The sequence below is a fragment of the Triturus cristatus genome, chromosome 4_2 (genome assembly GCF_964204655.1).
Source record: "Triturus cristatus chromosome 4_2, aTriCri1.1, whole genome shotgun sequence".
Classification (NCBI taxonomy): domain Eukaryota; kingdom Metazoa; phylum Chordata; class Amphibia; order Caudata; family Salamandridae; genus Triturus; species Triturus cristatus.
Window position 1 is genome coordinate 284,176,984 of NC_140586.1, and position 24,279 is coordinate 284,201,262.

The window sequence follows — 24,279 nt, forward strand, 5'->3', positions numbered from 1 at the left end:
CAGATGAAAGTGAAGCATTGATCACCCCTTGAATAGCTGGGGTTAAAACATCTGACACCAACTTTAGGATGGTAGGCGGGGCGGGGTCCGCTGGAGAGCCTGACTTCAGATTGTTCAAGAGGGCCCATGCAGTGGGGTAATCTAGTTGGGAAAAATGATCCAAACCGGTAATGCCGGTGTTCATTGAGGGGGGGGAAGGATCTCTTCAGCGGGCAGAGGCTTAAACGAGGAAAAAATATTATCCACCTTATCGGAGAAATAATGCGCCAGTTCATTACAGCGGGAACTTGCCAGTCCAGGGTCGTTAACAGGCATAGTAGGAGTGACCAAGGATTTGAAAATTTTGAAAATTTCCCTGGGGGCATTGGAAGCCTAATCAATTTTCTCCTGATAGTAATTTGATTGGGCAGTTTTGATTCCCTGTTTATATTTCTTCAGGGCCAATTTATAGGTGTCCTTAATCTCTTCTGAGTAGTTTTTGCGCCAGTGTCTCTCCTGCTGCTTGCATTGGCGCTTTAAGACTTTAAGTTCCAATGTATACCAGGGTTTTTTATTATTGCCCATCCTATGGGACAGTTCACTTTTGGGGAGGGTGACATCCAAAGAGGACGATAGCCATTGGTTAAATTGTGTATCGGCTATCAAAGGATCCTGGGAGAGCGCAGGTAATGAGTCACTCAGTTCCTTCCTCCACCTCTCGGTAGAGAGTTTGGACCAGACCCGTATGGACCTCCTTGTTGTATTGGAGGACTCAGACAAAATCAATGGAACCAGGGAGAGGAGCAGCAATTTATGGTCAGTCCAGGGAATATCGATTAATTTCTCAAAAATGAGATTATCCAAATTGGTGTAGCAATGGTCAAGGGTATGTCCAGCTTTATGGGTAGGGCCTGTCACTAATTGCCTCAGCTGGAGCACTTCTAATCCTGCGTTGAGACTAATGCAGGCTGGTAAATGTGCCTCATCGGAATGAATGTTGAAGTCACCCAGTAAAGTGAAATTAGAGGTGGTACTAGCATAATTAGTGGCACAAATGGGAAGGTCATCACAGAAATGACCGTAGGGACCTGGTGGCCTATATAGCAGGAGGCCCGACAGGGTGCAAGTTGGGGAAACGGTAATAGCAAAAAATAAGCTTTCCGCACCTTTTATTGCTGTTTTTTCGACCCTACAACCCAGTACGGATTTATAGATTATGGCAATCCCTCCCCCCCCTGCCATCTGGGCGATCGTGTCTCAGGATAGAATAGTTGTGTGGTAGTGCTCGGACAAGATCTGGGTCTGAACTATCGTTCAGCCAAGTTTCCGTTAGAAATAGCACATCCAGATCTTGTTCCTCTAAGAGCAAGGAGACCTCGATGGCATGTCTAGGTAACGAGCTACTTGCGCGCAATGACAGAGCACACTACGACGAACTTGAGGCTCTTATGCAGCACCTCCCCGAGAAACACAAGCGTAGGGCTCATGAGCTAATACAGTAGGGTAAACTCATTACAAACACCTCCATTAAGTGTGCCCTCGATGCAGCCGACACTGCTTCTAGAGCCATAAATACCAGTGTCCTGCTTCGTCGCCATGCCTGGCTCAGGATCTCAGGGTTTAAGCCTGAAGTCCAGGCGTCCATACTCAATCACCCCTTTGACCAACAAACTCTCTTTGGGCCCAAGGTAGACGAAGCGTTGGAAAAGATGAAAAAGGACACAGACACAGCAAAGTCTATGGGGGCACTCCAAACACAAGCGTCTAAACGTTCCTTTCGACGCTCCTCCTTTCGTGGCACATGCAGAGGCTTCTCCACCGATAGCACCTCTACCTCCTACAAATCCCCTCCTCAAAATACCTTTTCAAAGGGCAACCAAAGGGGTGGTTACAGAGGCAACAACAATAAGGGCAGGGGCAAAACTAACAACACCCGTTCTGCCACCCCGCCCACACAATGACTTCCCTCCGCTCCCCCCAGACCATTCCACTCCGGTCGGGGGCAGACTACAAAACTTTATCCACGCATGGGAGTCCATAACATCGGACAAATGGGTGACCCAAATCATTCGGTCAGGGTACTGTCTCGAGCTAACCTCTACCCCACCCAATATCCCACCAAGGCACCGCCCAATGTCTCAAGAACATTCCACACTGCTCAACCAGGAGGTACTCTCCCTCCTCCAAAAACACGCTATAGAGCAGGTCCCCATCAATCAGCAAAATCTAGGGGTTTACTCCCTATATTTCCTAATACCAAAGAAAGACGGGACCCTCAGGCCCATTCTGGACCTCCGGCCTCTAAATGCCTACATACATTCAGACCATTTCCATATGGTCACCCTACAACAAGTCCTCCCGCTCCTCTGTCAGGGAGATTTTCTCACAACCTTGGATCTGAAAGACGCATACTTTCACATTCCAATACACCCCTCTCACAGGAAATACCTCGGGTTCGTGGTGGACGGGCAACATTACCAATTCACGGTTCTCCCCTTCGGGGTCACCACCGCACCACGGGTGTTTACCAAATCCCTAGTGGTAGTAGCAGCACACCTCAGACGTCAACACATTCACGTCTTCCCTTACTTAGACGACTGGCTGATAAAAGCCACGTCTTACCACCAATGCGTGCAGCATACAAACAGCACCATCCAACTGCTCCACCAGCTAGGCTTCACGGTGAACTACCAAAAGTCCCACCTCATACCATCTCACACAAAGCAATATCTCGGGGCCACTATAGACACCTCCAAAGGTATTGCCTATCCAAACACAGCCAGAATCACAAGCATTCAAGCCTTACGCAAAACATTCCTTCCCCAACACTCTCTTCCAGCAAGAGTGTTCATGAAGCTCATAGGAATGATGGCGTCTTGCATCTTCATAGTGCCCCATGCAAGACTCCACATGCGTCCACTTCAAGAGTGCCTAGCACAACAGTGGAACCAGGCCCAGGGTCAGCTGACGGATCTGGTGTTGGTGGACGGCCGCACACATCACTCTCTGCAGTGGTGGAACACCACAAACCTTTCCAAAGGGCGGCCGTTCCTGGACCCGGTTCCTCAGGTGATTCTAACAGCGGACGCATCGCTCTCCGGCTGGGGAGCGCACCTCCTACACCTCACAATGCAAGGTCTATGGACGCCACAGCAAAAATTGCTCCACATCAACCATCTGGAGCTCTTGGCGATCTTTCTAGCCCTAAAATATTTCCAAAAACAGATTTCGGGCAAAGCAGTCCTCATTCGCACAGACAACATGACTGCAATGTATTATATCCAAAAACAGGGGGGGACACACTCTCCCCAGCTCTCCCGCTTAGCCCAGAGCATATGGAGATGGGCAATTCCCCAAAACATCTTTCTCCTGGCACAACACGTTCCAGGTGTACAAAACACCATGGCAGATCTGCTCAGCAGACAAACGCAACAACTACACGAATGAGAACTCCATCCGCAAGTTCTTCAGCCATTCTTCCAACAGTGGGGGCATCCTCAGATAGACCTCTTCGCCACCCACGAAAACAAAAAATGCCCAAGCTTCGCCGCCAGATACCCACACCCATTGTCCAAGGGCAATGCGATATGGGTGAACTGGTCAGGCAGATTTGCATACGCCTTTCCACCTCTCCCACTAATTCCATTAGTGGTCAGTAAGCTACAACAGCACTCCCTCACACTCATTCTGGTAGCCCCGACGTGGGCCAGGCAGCCGTGGTACACCACGCTACTACAACTATCAGTGGTACCACATCAAAAACTGCACCTATCCCCATGCCTCCTAACCCAGAACCATGGAGAAATCAGGCACCCGGACCCAGCTCAGCTCAACCTGGCGATCTGGCTCCTGAAATCCTAGAATTCGGATACCTTAACCTTCCCCCTGATTGCATGAACATCATCATGGAAGCCAGACGTCCTACCACTAGAGCATGTTATGCCGCAAAGTGGAAAAGATTTGTTATTTACTGCCGTAACAATACAATCAACCCTTTAGATGCATCCATACAGCACATCATATGCTATCTGCTCCATCTTCACAGGTGTAACCTGGCATATTCATCCATACGCCTACACCTAGCAGCGATCGCTGCTTATCTACAAAACAGACAGCATTTATCTCTCTTCAGAGTGCCCGCTATTAAAGCCTTCATGGAAGGCCTTAAACGAGTAATTCCTCCCAGGGCACCACCTTCCCCTGTATGGAATCTAAATTTAGTTCTTACACGACTAATGGGTCCGCCCTTCGAACCAATGCATAAATGCGAGCTACAGTTTCTCACCTGGAAAACAGCTTTTCTCGTAGCTATCACTTCCCTTAGAAGGGTTGGTGAAATACAAGCGTTCACTATACAGGAACCCTTCATACAAATACATCACAGCAAGGTCATACTTCGCACAAATCCGAAGTTCCTGCCCAAGGTCATTTCCCCCTTCCATCTCAATCAATCGGTGGAATTACCTGTCTTCTTCTCGCAACCTCAATCTGTTGCAGAAAGAGCCTTACACACACTCGATGTAAAAAGGGCCTTGCTATACTACATTCAAAGAACGCAACCCTTCAGGAAGACTAAACACTTGTTCGTCTCCTTCTCTCCACCACATAAAGGCAACCCCATTTCTAAATCAGGGATAGCTAGGTGGATTGTAAAATGCATACAGATTTGCTACCAAAACGCTAAAAGAACATTATCTGTTCCGCCTAAAGCCCATTCTACAAGAAAGTTAGGGGCTTCTATGGCCTTTCTAGGGAATATACCCTTAGATGACATCTGCAAAGCAGCCACATGGTCTACACCGCACACCTTCACAAAACATTACTCTGTAGATGTGCATTCCAAGCAGCAAGCTAGAGTGGGCCAGGCTGTACTAAAGACACTATTTCAAACCACTGCAACGGATACCGGTGGTCGCCGCTAGGGTTGGGTACTGCTATATAATCTATGCTAAGTGTACAATCTGCAGCTCATATGCCTCGAACGGAATATGCTACTTACCAGTATGCATCTGTTCTTGGCATGTAGAGCTGCAGAGTTGTACACGCCCACCCGCCTCCCTGGCTACCTGTATCCGTTCCAGTACATCTTATTTAGATACTACACACATGGGTTTCTCACTGTGATTACCAAGCTCCATCATTTCCTTGTTGGCGAAAAACAATCTGAGGATGGAGCCGAAGCCCATGCGCAGTACGGACCGAAGGAGGAGTCACCAAACTCGTGACTTCCAAAGACTGTCCAAGAAGAAAAACAAACTGCAAACATCCGGGCCCAACACCAGATGGCGATCTATGCTAAGTGTACAACTCTGCAGCTCTACATGCCAAGAACAGATGCATACTGGTAAGTAGCATATTCCTTCAAGGATGTCAGCCCCATCGATCCATCTGGTCTTCGAGACGCTGAGCCTTCCTGAAGCCTCTCTGCTCTAAAACCCAGGGTACCGGAGCCAGTTGCAAGCACCAAGGCTTGTGTGTGTTCATTCAGAAAACACCACCACTGCCAAAACTTACTTGCATATCAAGAGACTTCGCGAGAGGCCAGCTCCATTCCGAGGGTGGCCCTGCTGTTTTCCTTTTCCCTCTTCTGCAGGTACACCAAGAACCGTGAGCGCCTCCAACTCATCAACCAGTCGGACAAAACACCTCTGCATCCGAGCTCCCCAGCCCAGGCTCTAGTAAACGGAGGGTGTCTCTGTGATCCTGAGACCCTCAAGAGCTAACATCCCCCTTGGGTTCTGCCAAACTGGTCCCCCAGTCCCAACTTGCAGCCTTTCTTACAGGTATTGTAACCCGTGACTTTAGCGTGTAGCGTTTGAGTTTACCACCCCGTACAGAACCTCTACACCCCGACAACCCAGGGCAGGTAAACTTGGACTGATCGTGTTTTCTTGACCCCTGATCCCTGCTTGCGTTAAGTTCAGACAAACAATCCTGTAAGTAGTCTGCAAGTGCATCTATGCAGTGAATGTTTCCCATTGTATAACATTACCACGTTCGAGGCTCATGCTTCAAATCTTGACAGTTGTGATTTTTTACAGTTTTTCCTGGAAAAATCTATAACATCGAAAGCACTTTCCTGATTCCGATAAACTTGGTGTCTACTATTTTATAAAAATCGGTCATTTTTCTAAATTGGTCTTGAGTTTCTCAACAATGAGTTGGTCGTCCACACGGAACGCTTGTGTGCTGTCAAGATAGAACAACAATGCTCTTTTTGGGTCCAGACAGTGGAGTTGCTTCTCTTCTTTAGAGGGATGTGGATGAGCATAAAAAGTAGGCAAGGTGATAGATTGGCCTTCCTGAAAAGGGGTGACCACTTTTGATAGAAAGGAGGCCCTTGTGCAGAGCACTACTTTGTCAGGATTCACTGAGAAGTCAAGCGGCTTAGATGATCAAACCTGCAGCTTACTCACTCTACGAGCAGATGTAATTACCACAAGGAAGGTAGATTTCATTGTGAGAAGCATGAGTGGACAACTGTCTAGAGGCTCAAAAAGAGCACACATCAAATAAGGGAAAACCAAATTAAAGTCCCACTGAGGCATAATGAATGGGGAAGGGGGAAGAGATGAGTTAGACCTTTGAGGAACCCATGTACAATAGGGGTTGTATCAGGCAACTGTAAGAAGGCAGAAATGGCAGATCGATAGTCCTTAAGAGTGCCCAGAGCATAGCCCTGTTGGACAAGAGAGAATGAAAAGCAAAACTTGCGAAAGAGGGGCAGAAAGGAGATCAACTGATTTTTCGGCACACCATGCCACAAATTTTGTCCAACTGCAGGCGTACACCGTCTTGGTGGAGGGACAACTGGCTGCGAAGAGGACATTACAGACTTCAGGAGGAAGGTCAAAAGCTGTCAACTGTCGCTGCTCAATCTCCAATCAAGAAGGGGGAGTATGGACAGGTGAAGAACCCTCCCCTGCTGCTGCGACTTAAGATCTTCCCAAAGGGTCAGCCTGATCATAGGCTTGATGTCCATGCTCAGAAGCTTGGAATACCAGACTCTGTGCACAGTCCGGACCCACAAGGATGACTTGGCCCATTCATTCATGATGTTCTTGAGAACTCCTGGCAGGAATGGTATGGGCGGAAATGCGTACAGGAGGCCTGAACTCCACATGAGACAATAAGCATCTCCGAGCGAGAGCCATCTTGGAAGCTCCAGCACACAAAACTGCTGAGATTGCTCGTTCTCGGCAGAGGCGAACGGATCTAACCAAGGCTCTCCCTACTGCTGAAAGAGACCATGCACCACTTCTGGGTAGAGACACCATTTGAGATCTGCTAGGCATCTTCGGCTGAGTTTGTCCACTTTAGTATTCAGAGAACGTGCCAGGTGTTGAACCACCAGGATATGCCCTGCTGTTCCAGCCATGTCCAGAGGAGCAGAGCGTCTTAAAGGGTCCACAAAGCCACCACACACTGTTTGTTGTAGTACCACACGGTGGTGGTGTTGTCTGTGAACACTTGTACCAGACTTCCCTTGATGGAGGGCAGAAAGCCTTTCAGTGCCAGTCTGATCGCAAGGAGCTCCAGCAAGTTTATGTTGAGTCTGGATTCCGCCGGAGACCAGAGTCCTCTGATGTCCACCTCTCCCAGATGGACGCGCCATCCTAGGAGTGACGCATCTGTCACTGGTTGGGGAAGGGAGAGGGTCTGAATCCAGACGAACAGCTCCCTTAAGACTTTGAAGTAGCTCCTTCATGAGAAAAGCATACTTCCTTCTGTAACTTCCCCCAGATCAAGCTCGGATTTGTGTCATAATAATCATCTAGACTTTGAGGTAGGAGGGTTCTGGGCATGTCAACTATATATGCCACCTTGTTTCAGGTATCAGATTATTTGCTGATCTGGAGCAATCTGACAAGAATCGCTTCCTAGAGTGAGGGATTACCTTACCCTACATGTTGATGGAAGGGGGAAGATGAACTTAGACTTGTCCTTTTCTCATCCTTTTTCACTGATCACGATCTTGATCTAAGAAGTTTCCACCACAACTGCCTGATCATCAGTGGTTTGTATCGCTAGGATCCACCAATCCGACATTCCACTTTTGTAGATTGTGTCCAACAGGCTTTCAACCATCTCAGAGAGCTCTGCTTCCATTAAAAACAATATAAAAGCCTCCCACTTGTCTGCTGCTGAGGCGAGGATGATTCTTCTTGGGTGTACGTTATCAGAGCTGCGTTTCCAGTCAGTGAAGAAAACAGCGAGGAACAGAAGTTCTGCACTACTCCGCCTCTCTTAATGTTGCCTACCAGCTAACTCTGAGGTTGGGGATGACCTGGGATAGGGGGTTCCACATGCCCAGGAGTCCGACTCTCGAGCAGCCAGAGAATCTTCGTTTTTAGGCGTGCTAGTGGTGCCAAGAATTAGGTTGGATACGGTCCAAACAAACCTCTCCATTTTCAAAAATTAGGGGTACTGACTCTTCACAGCTCCTCCTGCTGGCAGTAGCTCTGTGACAATTTCTCTGAAACAAGGATTCTATCAGCTCATCTCTTTTCACTGAGATTCAGAGCACGAGAGCAGGCAGCATGAGGACGGGATTCTCTTTAACACATATGGGAGAGCCTCCAAGAATTTTCCGACCCCCTTCATCAAGGCTTTTCCTTGACCATCGGTAGATTTCTTTGTCACACTCCAAAACATCAAAACCGAGGTGTTCATCTCTTGGACGACCACGGGTGCTGGTTGCCTGCAGGTCAACATGACACTGACCATGAGGGTGCTTTTTTCTTCCACCTGCCCTCCCTCCCCTCCCCTGAACCTAAAGGTGCTCTAGAAGTTCCAAATGTGCAAAGTGATCCTGGCGGCTCAAATCTGCAAGATCTGGTACTCTAATCATCTCCTTCTTCTTGAAAGTGTCAATGTCAGCCTTTCTCAATAGAGACTACTCCTGTCCTTGGAGGAAGGGATAGTGCTGTACCCTTCTCTTACTTTGCTTAGCTTTAGCTCCTGTTTCCTTAGGAGTTTGGACCGTTCAGGTTCCAGCCCTCCCATCAAAGAACTTGTAACTTACGGCAGCTGCCAGAAAATCATGTACCAGAACCCAGTAGAAGAGTATGCGATCACTAGACATTGGCGGCGAACATTTAGGCTGATGGAATGTCCTGAGAGCGGAAGGACACAGGATTGCTAGTTCTCTCTAGTGGCAATTGGAGCCTAACAAATCAGAATTTGGGAGACATTGCCCATAGCCGAGACCATCAAAAGACTATTTACAGGGCTGATGCACTTATTCCCTGTGATATGGCAGCCACATGGTCCCTAAATTTGGTGGTTGTTAGACCATTAGACATTTTATTTGTGCCAACATCATCTTGCAAGTGTAGGCTATTTTTCATTTAAAATTTGTTTTCTAGCGGCCGTAGCATTGGCCAGATGCATAAGCGAGTACCAGGCCCCTGTGCCTCTCAGCCTTTCTTAAGTTTTCACAATACCGTGGTTCCGAGTACTCTGGTCTTTTAATGGGAAAGTGTTGTTGGAGTTTTACTCCGCTTTCTTTCTGCATCCCTGAAGGCTAAATTGAGGAGGCATTGCAAACGTATTCCATCTAGTGAGCTCAAAAGAACAAGCTACTTACCTTTGATAACGGACTTTCAGGGGATACGCTAACCGCAGATTCCTCAACTTTTCATAGCAGTGCTCCTCTGCACTGACAGGTTAGGCTGGGTGACCCACGATGGTCTGCATTAGGATATACAAAGCAGAGCTGCATACAAGTGCAACTCTTGCTCATCCGCATCAGTTTGTTGCTTAACTCTTTCCTTGACCTCGAACGCGTAGCACAAAACAAATGTTGGTACCAATGTGTAGATCTCTAATATGGGACCTCTTTAGTTGGTAAAAGAAAAAAGCCACTTCACAATCTGGGATTAGAGTATCCACCAGAAAGAGCTTTATTGAAGGCAAAGAAATTGTTCTTTTGGTGGATACTTCCAACTGTAGTTTCCTCACCTTTAGAATAAACACCAATGCAGTAATTCCCAAGGCTGTGGATGTGTGGCGTGGACTGAGACCAAAAAGTCTTGCAGGACTGAGTGGGCAGAATGTCCTATCCGCCAGACCTGTGTGTCAAGACAGAAGTGCTTTGTGGACCAACGCCCACGTCGCAGCCTAGAAGTTGTCAAGGACATTTACGTATAACAATACAGTAGTAGCAGCCTTAGGCTTTGATGGAGGGACCTGTTGGACCTTCTGAAGGCTGTCCACCTCAGGAGAATCCTTTTCTGCACAGCCTTTGCTTTCTTTGCCCCAGAGAATAGGTCTAAAAGCTGATCGTCCACCCAATGACTTTTGATACGATCTATGTTAATGTTTAAAGCTATTGAGACTCTCCTTTCTGTAGGTGAGGCAAGGCAAAGAATGCTCAGAGACTGATGGATTGCTCAACGTGGAAGAAGTCAAGACTTTCAGCAAGAAGTCCAACCAAGTTCTCCACATCAGTTTGTCCATTAAAGAAAGGTGGTGTGGGGGCGGTTGTGCCAATAGGGTCTGGAGTTAACGCATGCGACAAGCTCAAGTGGTCGCAGTGAGGAAAACAGTGTATAAGGTCAGGAGACTAGCAAACAGCTTTGCATCAGTTCGAAAAGAGTACATGTGAAAAACATCCAGTCCAATTTCAGACCCCACTGTGGCATCACAAAACGGTTTAGGGGGAGGGGGCAGTTTGTTAAATTTTTAATAAACCGCATTACAACAGGCAAATTATACCAGGTCAGTTGTTCTGGAAAACGGAAAAAGGCTTAAAGGGCCAACAAATAGCCTTTAAAATTGGCCACAAAAAAAGGTAAAAAATATAACAGTTTAGCTTGTAACAGGTCTGTTATGCGGCCTCAACACAGACGCAAATTTCTCTCAGCCCCTGGTGTAAATGGACTACATAGATGGATGCTGGCAAAAAGAATGACATCTGTAACCTCGGTTGGTAAATTGAATGCAGTTATCTGCTGCTGCTGAATCTCCATGCCAGTACGTGTAGATTAAGCTTGTTCGGATTTAGAACCCTGCTGTGCTGCTGCAACAGAAGGTCCCTCCGGAGTGGCAGTGCGATCGGGCGACAGACACTCATGCTCACAAGTTCCAGATGCCCCACACTCCTGGCCCATTCGGGACAACCTAGGATGACTTGGACCTCGTTGTGCCTGATTTTCTTCAGAAATTAGAGCAGGAGAGGCACTGCCAGGAAGGCATGCAAGAGTCCTCTGCTCCACTTCAGTGATATGCATCTCATAACATGCAAAAGTTTTGACTCTGCATTATCCCAAAAGAAGCAAAAAGATTTAGCCAGAGTTCTCCCTTCTGTCGTACATTCGTGATCTGCAAGGCACCTCCGGCCGAGCTCCTCCATCTGCATTCAAGGGTTCCACCAGGTGGTTCATGCAGGGATACGCTCTGACACTCCTGCCACCTCCAGAGTCGTAGAAATTCTTGGCACAGGACCAAGGACACCTCGCTGTCCTGCTTGTTTCAGTACCACATGACAGTGATGTTGTCTGAGACCTATACCGGTCTTCGCTTGATGGACAGCAGGAAGGCCTTCCGTGTCGACACAAATGGCCCACAACTTCAACAAATAATGCAGAGCCAGGTTTCTGCCAGGGACCAGCTTTATTTCTCATCTCTACTTCCCCCAGATGACCTCCGCAACCCAGTAGTGGCATGTCTGTTACAACAGCTCTTGGTGAGGAAGACCGAGGGGTCTACCGCTTGTCCTTTTGCAGTCAAGCAGCCACCACTGCAGATCACATGCAGTCATCTCCGAAACCGGGATGGATCTGACAAGTTGGCTCGGTACTGGGCTTCAGATTGCACTGCAGAGTCTCCATATGCTCCCTGACGTAGCCAAAAAGCATGATGCAGAAGGCTTGGAGCCAAGAAGCCTCAGATGTGCTCCCACCAAGATTCATGACTGAGGCTTAAAGAATGGGGTCATAGCCCAAATGTCCTGACATCGGAGGGAATGCCTTGAACTGCAGGGTGTTCAAGACCACTCCTATACAAGAAAGCCTCTGCGAAGCAGTCCGGCGTGACTTTGGCTTGTTGATTGTGAACCCCAGTGGTGTCAGGATTTTCCCGCGGTCTAGGTAGTTTACGACTGGCTGTTGAAGGGGGTCTCACCACAGTCAGTCGTCGACGTAGGGTAAAACTGGTATCTCCAACATCCAAAGATGGGCCGCAACAACCACCATCACTTTAGTGAACTTCTGAGGGCCACTGGTGAGGCCAAAGGGGAGAACAGCAAACTGAAAATGCTTCTGGCCTCCTTGAACCGCAGGTAACGTCCTTGCACCTGCAGGACAAGTATATGGAAATATGCTTCCTGCGAGTCCAAGGTCACGATTCATTTTCCCGGAACCAGGGAATAGAGAACCTGAGCATTCTAAATTTGTCTTTCCTTAGGGAAGCATTCAGAGGGCGAAGATCTAAAATGGGCTAAAGCCGTCCATCTCCCTATGGTACAAGAAACTAGCAAGAGTAACAACCTGTCCCTTTTTGAGAGTCAAGAACCCTCTTGATGGCTCCTTTGGAGAGTAAAGTTTGTGTGTCCTGCATTTTAATAGGCAGGTGCTTTTCCGAGAGCCGTTCTGGAGGGGGAGGGCGGTAGTGTAGGGCATAACAATGCTCAACAATCTGCAGGACCCATCTGTCATATGTGGTATATCGCCACCCTGGGAGAAAGTACTGGGTTCTGCCTCCCACGTTGTGGTTGTGCACAGCTAAGGGCAAGCTAAAGTGGCAAAGATCGGGGGGGGGGGTGACTGGTGGAACTGATGCTCTATTGACTTTCTCGATACCTGCCAGATACACGTCCGCAGCTGGAAAGACTGACCCTGCCAGTTTGTCAGCCCTCGACCAGGGCTCGAAAAATCCCCAAAATTGTACTAGTCCTGCAGGTCTAGTCCCTTGGAAAATCCCCTCGACCTCACTGCAACCTACTTGACCTCCGTCTCTGAAAACGGAGCAAAAGTGACAAGATAACAAGATTTAAAGGCATCTTTATTGCTCATTCCCTTTGTGAGCAATAAAAATGCCTTTAAATCTTGTTATCTTGGCACATTTGCTCCGTTTTCAAAGACAGAGGACAAAAGTTAGTTTGTCTTCCTACTCGCCAGAAAGGGCGAGTAGGACCTAAAAATAGCTCGTCCTGATCAATTCCCCCTCGCAAATGCGAGCGGGTGAGTGGATTTGTCGAGCCCTGCTTCACAATATTGTCTACATTTCTGGAACTGTTGAGGCAGCTGTTTGTCACGAGACCCAGAAAGCTTACTGTGCTCAACTTTCCTTAAAGGTTCTGAAGCAATATCTATTTTGCCAAACCGGCATGAGACATTGAGAGGCATGTTCATGAGAGGCCTGTATGTCTCCAGAGAAATCCTACTAGGCTACCCATGGTAGCCGAGCACCATATTAGCCTTTCCCAGACAATCCGTAATATCAAGGCCGACACAAATTACATATTTGGCCATCCTGAATGGTTTGTGCCAGTGGCACGCGTGGAGCACTGGTTAGATTTCGGTGGCCAAGTCCCAGAGGACATTCATCTATGTCAAACAAACTGTCTTGACTGACCACAGTGCCAGGCTGGCTGAAGAGAACATTTGTTTTCCAAATGCCTCAGTCCTCCTACTCAGTCTGCGGCAGTGAGTTGAGAAATGAGTTTGGGTTCACCTTACTGGTTGAAGCCTGAACCATCAGACTTTCAAATGTAGGGTGGTCTGTTAGGAAATCTGGGTCCCCAGGTATCAGTTTGTGACATCTGGCCATATTTCTATTTGCATGTGGGCACGAACAGAGCTTTGATGATGTGCCCATTAAAGTATCAGTGAGGGACTCATTGAACAGGGGAAATGACTCCGATATGCCTGACCCACGCTGCAAGATTTCCATAAGGACTTTTTCCTTAATCTCAGTTGAGAATAGTTGTAGGTCTAATACTTAAGCTGCATGTTGAATTACTACCATAAAGGAGACACTTCCTTCTGCGGACAGGCCAAATGGGCAGAATGTCCCTGTATCAGGGAAAGCGTTAAGCCCACTGGTGTTTTGTAAATCCATGAAAAAATTATCATCCTAATGGGGAGGGGAGGGAGGGTATAAATCATCCCCACCCTCATCGTCTCTGGGTTGTGGCAAGCTTTGACCAGAATCTGAGTCAAAAAGACAGTAGTCACTGAGTGCATGTCCGTTTTATAAGAGGAATAGGATTGGAATCCGGCTGTATGGTGACCAGTTGCGCTGTCATGATGCTATAACTTGACATCGATCAAGATCGCCCTGAAGTCTGTTTGGGGTAAGAGACTAACACCAGCACTAGGCTAGTACTGCGACATCAATGGCGGGACTAACGCAGATCGTTGCACCAAGATAGAAGTCTGAGCCAGTACTGGGCCAGTGAAAGGCCCAAGGGGGTCAGTTGGTGCCGAGGACAAACCTACCGGTGGTTATCTGACTGACGAACTTTGCAAATCCTTGGTGCTCAAAGGCATGCCGGAGGGAGTGGGAAGAGTGGTAAATATTCTCAACATGACGTCCTTAAAGGCTTCGATCTGTTGCAGTGTCGCCGATGGCCTGGGGAATTCAGGGCGCACAGGGACCAATTGGAGAATCGGCTCCGCAATTAGGGATCCAGAGGGAGGCTGACTGGCATCATGACTCCCTTGCGCCTTTTTTTAGATCTTGAGTGACGGTATGGGGTCAAGTCCCATTTTGCTCTGTGACATACAGCTTCACTTCTTGGTCCCGGATCCCTTTCGGATGCATGAGGGCGCCCTTGTATCACAACTTTGAGTTGTACCCCATATCCAAGCACCAGAGACTCAATTAATTCAGTTCCATCACCAAGATCTGTTTCCGGCATGGTTTTAAACCTGTAGTTTTTTAGGAGGGGACATCATTCTGTAGCACACTGGATTTTGTTTAGAAGATGTTGTAAAATCAATGAAAATTGGGAGCAGAGCTCCCGATCTGCATTGGAAGGTGTGGAAAGAAAGAAGCTGATGTCGATGTGCAAGAGTGCCATTCTGTTACTCGCGGGGGTGGAACAAAGCCTTCACAGAATTGTACAGCACCGGCAAGCGGGAGCACTGGTATGAAAAGTTTCCCGATCGAGTTAGACATCTGGGGAAAATTCTACATGTATAGAATCTGCTTTTAGAAGTTTCCATCAGAATGATTATATGGATAACACTAAAGAATTAGGCTTATAGATCAGTCTTTGTAACCTTTTGGAGCAGTGATGCAGACAATTCATCGCACAAGTGTTGATAAGGCCACCTTTGCCTGATGCTAAACATCTTGCATCACCAATTACTACACTTAGCGCGGGCTGATCGCTACTCAGAGCATACGCCACCAGATTTAAGGTGAAGTCTGTGGCATTCTCCCTGTCCTGCTCCACGTGCATTCTGTTGTAGCTACCCCTTGAGGCTTCCTCACGTTGTGATACAAGGTGTAGCCAGGAGGTTCTCTAGGCAACAAAGCTACCTTATTTTTTTCATTCTCTTCCTATTCTCCGTCGGTGTACAGTATACCCTCAGGTTGGGATTTAAAAAGAACCAGGAGGTAAAAAAAAAACATATGTTTAAGGTGACCATAAAACTTTCAGTTCCTTTCCTTTTTTCCAATGCCCTCCCATGGACACCCATGAAATCGGTCAGAAAACACACTGATTCGATCCTTTTTTGTAATTAAAGGAAAATGCTGAGTGTTCAATTATGTTCAGGGATGTGGACGCAGCACATGATGTAAACACGATACTGACACACAAGCTCTCTATTAAAGATTTAGAAGCGGTTCCTGGTTCCACTGGTAGGTGGTGGGAAAGAGCCTACAGACTAAAAGTTTTTAAAACAATTACAAAGTTAACATTATTCTTCTTTCTTTAGCTTAGTCGAGCACAAACCACACATGCACTCATTCTGTTTTGTCTCCCATTCTTAAGGTTGTGTAACCTGTCAAGGGGACCACCACATCCATAAGAGTGTGGAGGGGTAAAAGGCATTCCCTGTGTTGCTTAAAAACAACTGTGTGGTTGTAGTGAACAGAACTAGTAGGATGTAAAATCATCATGGTGTCTATAATAACGGAGTTTATACTTCCAAATAATGAAATAATTACAGTTTTGCTCATTAAGGTAAGTGAGAATATTGCACAGTTACTCTGTAAACCTCAGGTTAACAGCTATCATATAGCAAGGCTGGCTCAATTTTGTTAATCTGAGATTGAGTGGCACAAACATTGATCAGTATGTGGGAAAACTTTAAAGCAAAAATACTGTCATTTGAAAAAGTACTGCAAAACTGACTTTAAGCCTTGTGTGAGATCCTGGTAAAGGCACTTTTTTAAAGAGCCCTCCCTATATTAACTAGCCCGTCTTTTTCATACACAGGCCTTCACCACAGATTTCCGAGTGCATTGGGCACAACATCCTTTGAGACCAGAGTTTGCAGAAAGCACCTACTTCTTGTATAAGGTGAGAATATTCAGCATGCCTTTTAAATAGTCCTCCCACATAGGTTTTGCTCAGTAGTTGCAATAGCAGTTAATACCAGCCCATTTGCTGTTACTGTTTATTTAGATACACAGCGCCTTTTCGTGTTTGTTTTAACATACTTTAGCAGAGCCTTTGAAGACCTGTACTATGCCAGGTATGTATCAGGCTCTCGTCTGTGTACTACTCACTTGCACGTTTTGTAGTCCAGGTCAACATTTTGCCGAAATGCCCATCAAATAGACCAAACATTAGTTTATGGAAGTTGGCATTACAGCAAACATATTAACTTAATAAGAAAAAAATAGGTGTGTGAGATAGGAGGGATGACTTATCTACTAGCCCCATTGGGTTTGAAATCTGTTCATTTGTAAACCGATATGGGTTGTTACTGTGGCCTTTTTACCTTTTTTTTCATTGGCTTTCATTTCTGTGATATGCTTCTAGTCTGTGAATTTATATGTCTGTGTGCCTGATTTATCATTATTAATATTGTATAGTGGCTGAAAGCTTCCATTTATACCGGTCTTTCATGCAAAGCAATGTTGTTCTGATGTTGATGGTGTTCTTGAAATGCAGGGGCAGGGTGAAATGTGTACATGGAAAGATCATTGGGATGTTGTTCCAAACTGTTGATAAATTCAGCAGTCCACTGTGAGTTTTGCTAGATGAGTATTATGTTCTTTTCAAATCCTGGGTATGCCAATTAAGTTGTCAAAGGACTGTACACATAAGCTATAATAGAAGACACTTACATGGTTCATGGGAAATTAAGTGGCCATTGTCAGTTTACAACATACACACTTTAGAAAAGTTTAAACAGTAAATCTTAAACCAAACAATCTTGAAGGAGCTTTCCTCTTAGAATTGCATTTCTGAAACAAAAGGAGTTTAATTCTTTATCAGTCGAAAATACATTATTGCAAAGATGACAGGTGGTGAAGGACGACAACTTATTATTAAAGCATCTGTGTAATTGATTGCAGTGCCTCTGATTGATTTTTAGCTCCTGAATGTGGTCTCGGAATTCATGTGCCTGCAGCAAGTGTTTATCCAGAGGATGTTTGGTTAGTCTCTATTCAAGGACTAGCATTTTTTTTTTTTACCACTTACATAGTAAACCGAGTGAACACAATGATGGATGTGTTTTTATTCTCTGAAGGTTTATTAGAGTCGGAAGCAGAGTTGGGTATTGGAGAGCCAGTAGGATCTGACCATGCCTATATTGATATTATCTTGCTGCTGATCGATGAATTCTCTTCCTGGTATCATGCTGCTGTAAATCTTTGTTTCTGCGACAATTAATTTCTGGAAATCACTGGAACTGCAAGGACGTATTTTAGCATTTGCTCTGAGAACAGATCATTTATTGTGTGAGATGCATTGATGTCTGACATGTTTAAGCACTCTTTCTGAGAGATTGAGAATAGGTTTTTAGAAGTATATTTTGACAGTTTGTGGTCTAAGTCCTTTGGTCCTCATCCACAGGTCAGTTTGAGGATTCATCTGATCTGTTAGTAATGAAAAAAGAAAATGGGGTCTTAATCGATCTGAACCATCTTTAAATTTGGAGACTGAGTAGGAACAACTCTTTACCCAGCAGGCATGTAGGAAGCAAGGTGATGGTAACAAGAGGCTCCTAGACTTAAGAAGACAAAAGCCTCAGATACATTTAATTCTGTTATTTAGAATAGTGATAATGCGTTGGTGAATAGTGAGGAAGTTAATGTATTTGGCAACTAATTGTATGAAACAGCAGGGGAAACTGCTGTAATATAATGTTTTAAAAAAATGTATAGCTCCATGCAATTGTTTTAGTATTTGTAAATTGTGAAGTCATTCAATTGAAGGCATCTTGGTGCCTAGATAGTTATCAGCTTGGAGCATACTACAGCATAGAAAACTAATTGAGACACAACCATGATGTCAGAGCTTACCTGAATGGAACTGAGATGCAATCAGTGTGTTACAGAGAGGCCACATTTACTAAAAAGGCTTTGCCTCTGGGCCATACCCCTTCCAATTTAGTGATCTGCAGAATATGTTAATTGGTAGATCCTTTCGTTATGTAGGCTGATACTTGCTGACCCATTTGGCAACCGGTGAAGATATGCTTGTCAAGTGATTGGAAACCAAGCAAAGAGGTTCAAATTTGATCATTCCGACAATTGGTAATCAGTGCAGTAGGGCTAGCACTGGAAAGATGTGTTGATATTGGCTCCATTTTCTAGATGCTATTATTTCCAGTCTTAATATCATTGTATCCTAGCTTTCAAATGTTTTATATTGTCTCGTTTAATTTTATTCAAGTGTATTTATGAATGCTAGGTTGTTTTCTGCTCTTTTTTTCCTGGCGTGCCTCATCTTTTTCTCCTTTTCCCTGCTCTTTTACTCCGACCTTCCTCACTGCTGACCTAATGTAGGTGGTTTGTTTGCCAATTTGTTTACTGACTCTATTTCCTGACCTTTTTTCTACTTCGCTTCCACAGTCCAGTCTTGTGTCCAATGCATTTTCGTAACTTCTTTTTACAATGGAGGGTCTCCCTCGGACATGCTACTGCTTTGTCAATGTAGATCCTGTAAATAAGGAAATCTTATGTCCCTTAACCTGGAGAGTTCACTATGGCTATTATTCGCAGAATGCAGGAGAACCCTGTAGATACTGACTTTTGGACACACACTCGGGTGTAATAATTTATCCCACAAGAAAGACAGTTGTAGAGCAGAGGTCCCATGTAACATAAGGAGTACAAGAACAAAGTATTAACACTGCGTAATGGGTAGACCGACTAGATGTGCTGTGATGCTGTTAATTGGGTATGCTGTATGTTGGTAGACATTTTATACTGTACCACACACTTGTGCCATTACTGATGCAACTTTGCTTTTTAAACAAACAAACAAAAAATATACTTCATTGTGGTTTTTCTTTTCGAACTATAACTGTGATGTGAAAATATGAATTGATCTCTTCATACAGGGAAAGGATTATAGTGGTACGTGATTGCCCAATGCACTTTCATTCATGCAGGTTTTCAGATTTGGCATGGGGTGAATGTAAGGATTCCAGCTGCTTCTCGGTCCCTGATGCAGCTCACAAAAGCAACCAAACCTCCATCTCCCCTATCCCTACCCTCCTCCAGTGGCAGAGTTTGTGAGTGTGTTGCAAGCTGAAACAGGCAGGCCCTATGTTGGTATGCTAGGATAAACTCTCTACTTTACTGCCTACCTGAGAAGAAATCTGTGTGGGGCAGACAATTATGTAGTGGGCCAAGGTGAAATGGAGTTTGCTACCTACAGAGCAGCATTCTTTGCACAACCAGGGCCTTGGGCATGGCTGAGTGACACTATTCTCAATGACTGCAGACTGTTGTAAGTGGCCAGCACAGCCAGTGGGGGACACGGATGGCGGTCCCCTGCTGACAACGAGGGTTGTGCTCACCCTATTGGACTTAATGTCCCTTTCCACGTGATCCCTTGTGACAGTACAGATACAAGTGTGGCATTACCAGAAGTAATCCACCCTTTATCTATCTTGTTTCCTGGCTCTAAAAAAGGCCCTCTCACACTCTTGAGCGATTAATGCCTTATTGTACATGTGCTATGAATACTAGATACCTTTGGTGGCAATAAAGTAAATAAGAGTACATGAAACTGTGCACAAGCAGAAGAATGGAGATTACCCCAGAGTTGTTAAACAGGCTTGACTGTATACACCCTGGACTTGAAGACCAATAAAATTGTATCCAGGGTCAAAGCAGTGGGGAAGAAAGTCGAGGGGTTGTTGCATAGAGTTAAGAAAAAGGAGCTGTGAGCATGGCATCTGACCTGTGGCATCTTGATGGTTACTGTTGAGATCAGGTCTGCCTACCATTACATTAATGAATTTAAAAAATTTTCTACAGGCAGTATTGTGGAGTTAGGTATGAGTTTCGAGGCTCTAGATAACATGTAGCGGAATGGCCCATCTAGTAGTGCTGGGTGATGAAGCTCCCCTCATTGAAAACGAAGGAATCGCTTGTGACAGCTGAAGATTGAGAGAATCGCCAGTGTCTCAAGGAAATGAAAATATAAATAATAGTGTACAAGACTCAGACTATTCTCAAAGAGTCAAATGGCGAACTCGCCCAGTGGCAGGACATCAATGGTTTTAAACTATTGAGATCAGGAGTTGGTATTGCAAGCTGTGATTCAAATAAAATAGTGAGAAGAGGTTAGTAATCTTCTTTTGCAAGACTCGAGCCCAGACATGTCCTGGCTAGGAAAGAAGTTTTAATCATTATTAAAAATTATCTAAGCACCAGAGTTTTTGCTGTATCAATTTGGTATTGTCACATTAAAACTAATCCTCCTTAGCAGAAATATGTTTTTACAGAGCTGGATTGGGTGAAAGATAAATAAAATGTTCGCTTGTTCTGCCTCCATATTGAGTGATCCTCTTTGTAATGGGGGTATATGCACCTGAGCCATAGCTAACTGGTCCGCTCTGGGGCAGGTGTTTAGGGTTAACATATTTAGTTTTACTTTATTGCTGCAGGTTTCATGTTGAGGCTGTTTCTGCTCTCTTCCTTTTTTCTTCATTGGGTTCTCTTGGGGCTTCTGTGGGTTATCTCAAACCTATGTATGCTCAATTTAACATCTGGAAATCAGATAGTTCTTAAAGGGTGATAGGGTCAATGGAAAGTGAGCATGCATGAATATTTCATTGAACATTTTGCCTACACTTTATCCTGCTGTATTTCGCAATTAGGAAATATGATTTTAGTTCCAGAAATTGTTTTTTACTAATTGATAGTAAAGTTCGGGTATATTAGCATTGCAGTAAGAACCATATGTTTGTTACAATTGAAGATTTTTAATTTTACGTGTCTGCTACATGCAAGCGATAGAATCTTAAGCGAAAGCAAAATTACATTTTTTCGCTTCATACAAGCTAAAGATAAAGGACTACCACAAGACAATTGGAGTTCATAAATATTGCAGGACACTTAAATTAGAAGAAACCAAGAATGGCTGGGGTATAATTTTTGCGAAAGTAGGATAAATAAACAGAATGTGTGCATGGCACACAGATGGAAGTGTGTGTCTGTGTGGTCAGGAAGAGTGCATCAGCTATGGAGGCTTTAGGTCCGGTCAGTAAATTCAACGAGTATGTTTCGGCAGTTTGATGGTTTTGATCCATAATACTAACATTTTGCACAAAGTATATTATGTAGTGAGTGACAATGCTTTTAAGGATTTTTTGGCCCATTGTGACTAATCTGTTTGAAATTTTCTTTAAGAAGAAAAGTAGCCTCGTTATAACTTCCTTTCCGTGTTCCGTTTAGATTGGTTAAGGAGAGCACAAGTTGTAGGGATGATCCTAAAACCTCTGATCCCCAGTCAGATTTCCCATAGAAACGTTGGCTATAACCTACTGCAAACACAGCTACTCATATGTTTTGTACTAAACTAGCAGGTTGTCCGTGCTTGTTACAGCTTGAAAGTCTAAAGTGGTTTCTATACAGAAGTTTTTGAAATATTAAAATGGAATAGCTCTATAGTGGATGCTGGTCTTGCAAATCAGTTTCAGAACCAAAAGTTTTGTGAAAAATCCAAAATGTGATTGGCTTTAACATTTAATGTGCTGTAGGTCGCAGCAAGGTTCAAGAATCACAGAAACGGGTCCTCATCCTCTGCAGTATGATTGGCTGAAAGGAGGTGAACATCTGATCTGTCAAACATTACAAGGGCTTTAAAAAAAAAAACCTGGTGCCATGTGATTGCAAGATAAGCCCACCCAACTCTAGGTGTCATCTGTGTGCTCCTCCGAGGCCTTGAAAAAGCCCTTTTTTACTGTGTAGAATAAATCAAAGATGCAAAGTTCACAAATGGGTAGTAACTGTTGCGAACAAAATAACTGGCAGACTTCACAGGAACATCTAGTAGCAGCCTGTGTTACTGCATTTGCTTTGCTGCTGACTTCACAGCGATTTTTTTTAGTAATGGGATGTACTGACTTTGAGTTTTGCCGTTATTTTTGAAACCATTCTTTTATTAACCTACATTAAATTTAATCTGATGGAGACATCTAGAAGGAAGATTCCTTACCTTTCAATGTCCCAGGCATCAGACGGGATCCGAAAGATATTTGCGTGAGCAGTACCCCTGACCGCAGGTAGGTGGTGGCGTCGGCTATGCCTGAAGTGACGTCCGCATCAACTATATAGGCGCCACCGAAGCGCGCGGACATCAGTTCTTTTCTTTCCATGATAGTTAGTGCTGCTCCCGAGAGAGATCCTCGCCTCTGTCCGTATTTGATAGACTTTTTTTGACATTTTGTCAAGTCTTTTTTGAGGAAATTGTTCCTCCTGGAGTGTCGAGGAATGTCTTTGAGGAAGACCGGTCTTAAACCGTGTGGCGGCTGTCATCGCGCCATGTCGTTTACAGACCCACTCAAACCACAAAATAAGGGCCAGAGGAGGTTTAGAGACCAGCAGGAGTCTGATCCCCAATACTCCTAATAAAACACATACATACGGTTCTGGATAGAGGAATGGAAAGAAGTGAGAATCGGTGTGCCTAGCTGATATGGGGTATTCCCTTTAAAGGACGAATTCCCTCACCCACCAAACGTGGCATGCTTCCTCATTGGAGTCCTCCTCCCACCGTGATGCCTAGTCGCGGTGCGGGCTACAACCCTCTCACTAGAGGCAGGAACTCAAGGATATTTTCAGAGGTATGATAAATACCATTCTAATTAGCATAGAGTGGTGTGGGAAGTAGAGCGTGTGTGCTGGGGTGTGTAAATTTGAACTAGCTCCAAGGTACCGGACACGTTTTATTCATGGGTCCCTAGGTCACGATTAGAACCAAGCACTAACGTTTTGAAAAGAAAAAATGTATAGATATGCAAGTCATTGTGGGACATCATGAGCACAGTTGCTATAACATCAAAATGAGAATGCAAACTAATCTGAACAGCGGTCCACATACAAAGATCATGGGTATCTCATGCACACAATATAAAACTGTTCTATTTCTACACTTTAAAGTATATCCTGTCACCATACTGGGCTTCCTATTAGTTATGCTGAAAGTTTTTGTCAAGTTGTAAACAGGAAGGAAGCTCTTTGCATCTCTCTAGGCCGATTTTTTTCTTTTAACTACCTGATCGTTGCTTATGAAACATATTTCTTTGTCTGGAACAGGCTACAGGTGATCCATACTATTTGGAAGTAGGGAAGACCCTAATTGACAATTTGAACAAGTATGCCCGTGTTCCCTGTGGTTTTGCTGCTGTCAAGGATGTTCGCACTGGAAGTCATGAGGACAGGCAAGTATCACACATTTTTACCTGCCTTACCGTACTTTTAATAGGTTCAGCCAACAGATTCTGTTTTTGTTTTGGCCTCTGTTGGAATAGTCTTTTGAATTAACATATGTTAATTCATGTTAATCAAAATTTCTCTTAATTGTAATAGATTTAAGGGGATTAGGCTTTTTGCACTTGTTATTTCTGTATTTACTTTTTAGCAGCATATACTGCCTGTTTACGCAATGAAAAAACAAGTTATACAGTTTTTCTTTCATTTATACTTGTAACTCATTGGCAGTGGTTTTGTGGCATCAATATAAAATCTCCTTGTCTATATCGGTTGATTTGGCTTTCCAAGTGGTTCGAGACAACGTACTAACTGAATAGTCTGATGAAATGGAAGAAGAGATCCTCATTACTGGCTACATTGCTGGGTCCATTGGTCAGCTGGCCTAATTTGTCAGCTGGCCCATGATGAAACACTGGGCTTCAATTGATCTTTGCT

General features: G+C 44.9%; 1 protein-coding gene across 1 annotated transcript in view; it reads left to right on the plus strand.

Annotated features, from left to right (window-relative positions):
* EDEM3 (ER degradation enhancing alpha-mannosidase like protein 3) overlaps positions 1-24,279 on the plus strand; it is a 326,937-nt gene that overhangs the window by 197,281 nt on the left and 105,377 nt on the right. Inside the window, exons 12-13 of the mRNA XM_085601522.1 lie at positions 16,376-16,459; positions 23,668-23,792. Of these exons, the coding sequence (XP_085457648.1) occupies positions 16,376-16,459; positions 23,668-23,792 (209 nt within the window). The remainder of the gene's footprint in view (positions 1-16,375; positions 16,460-23,667; positions 23,793-24,279) is intronic.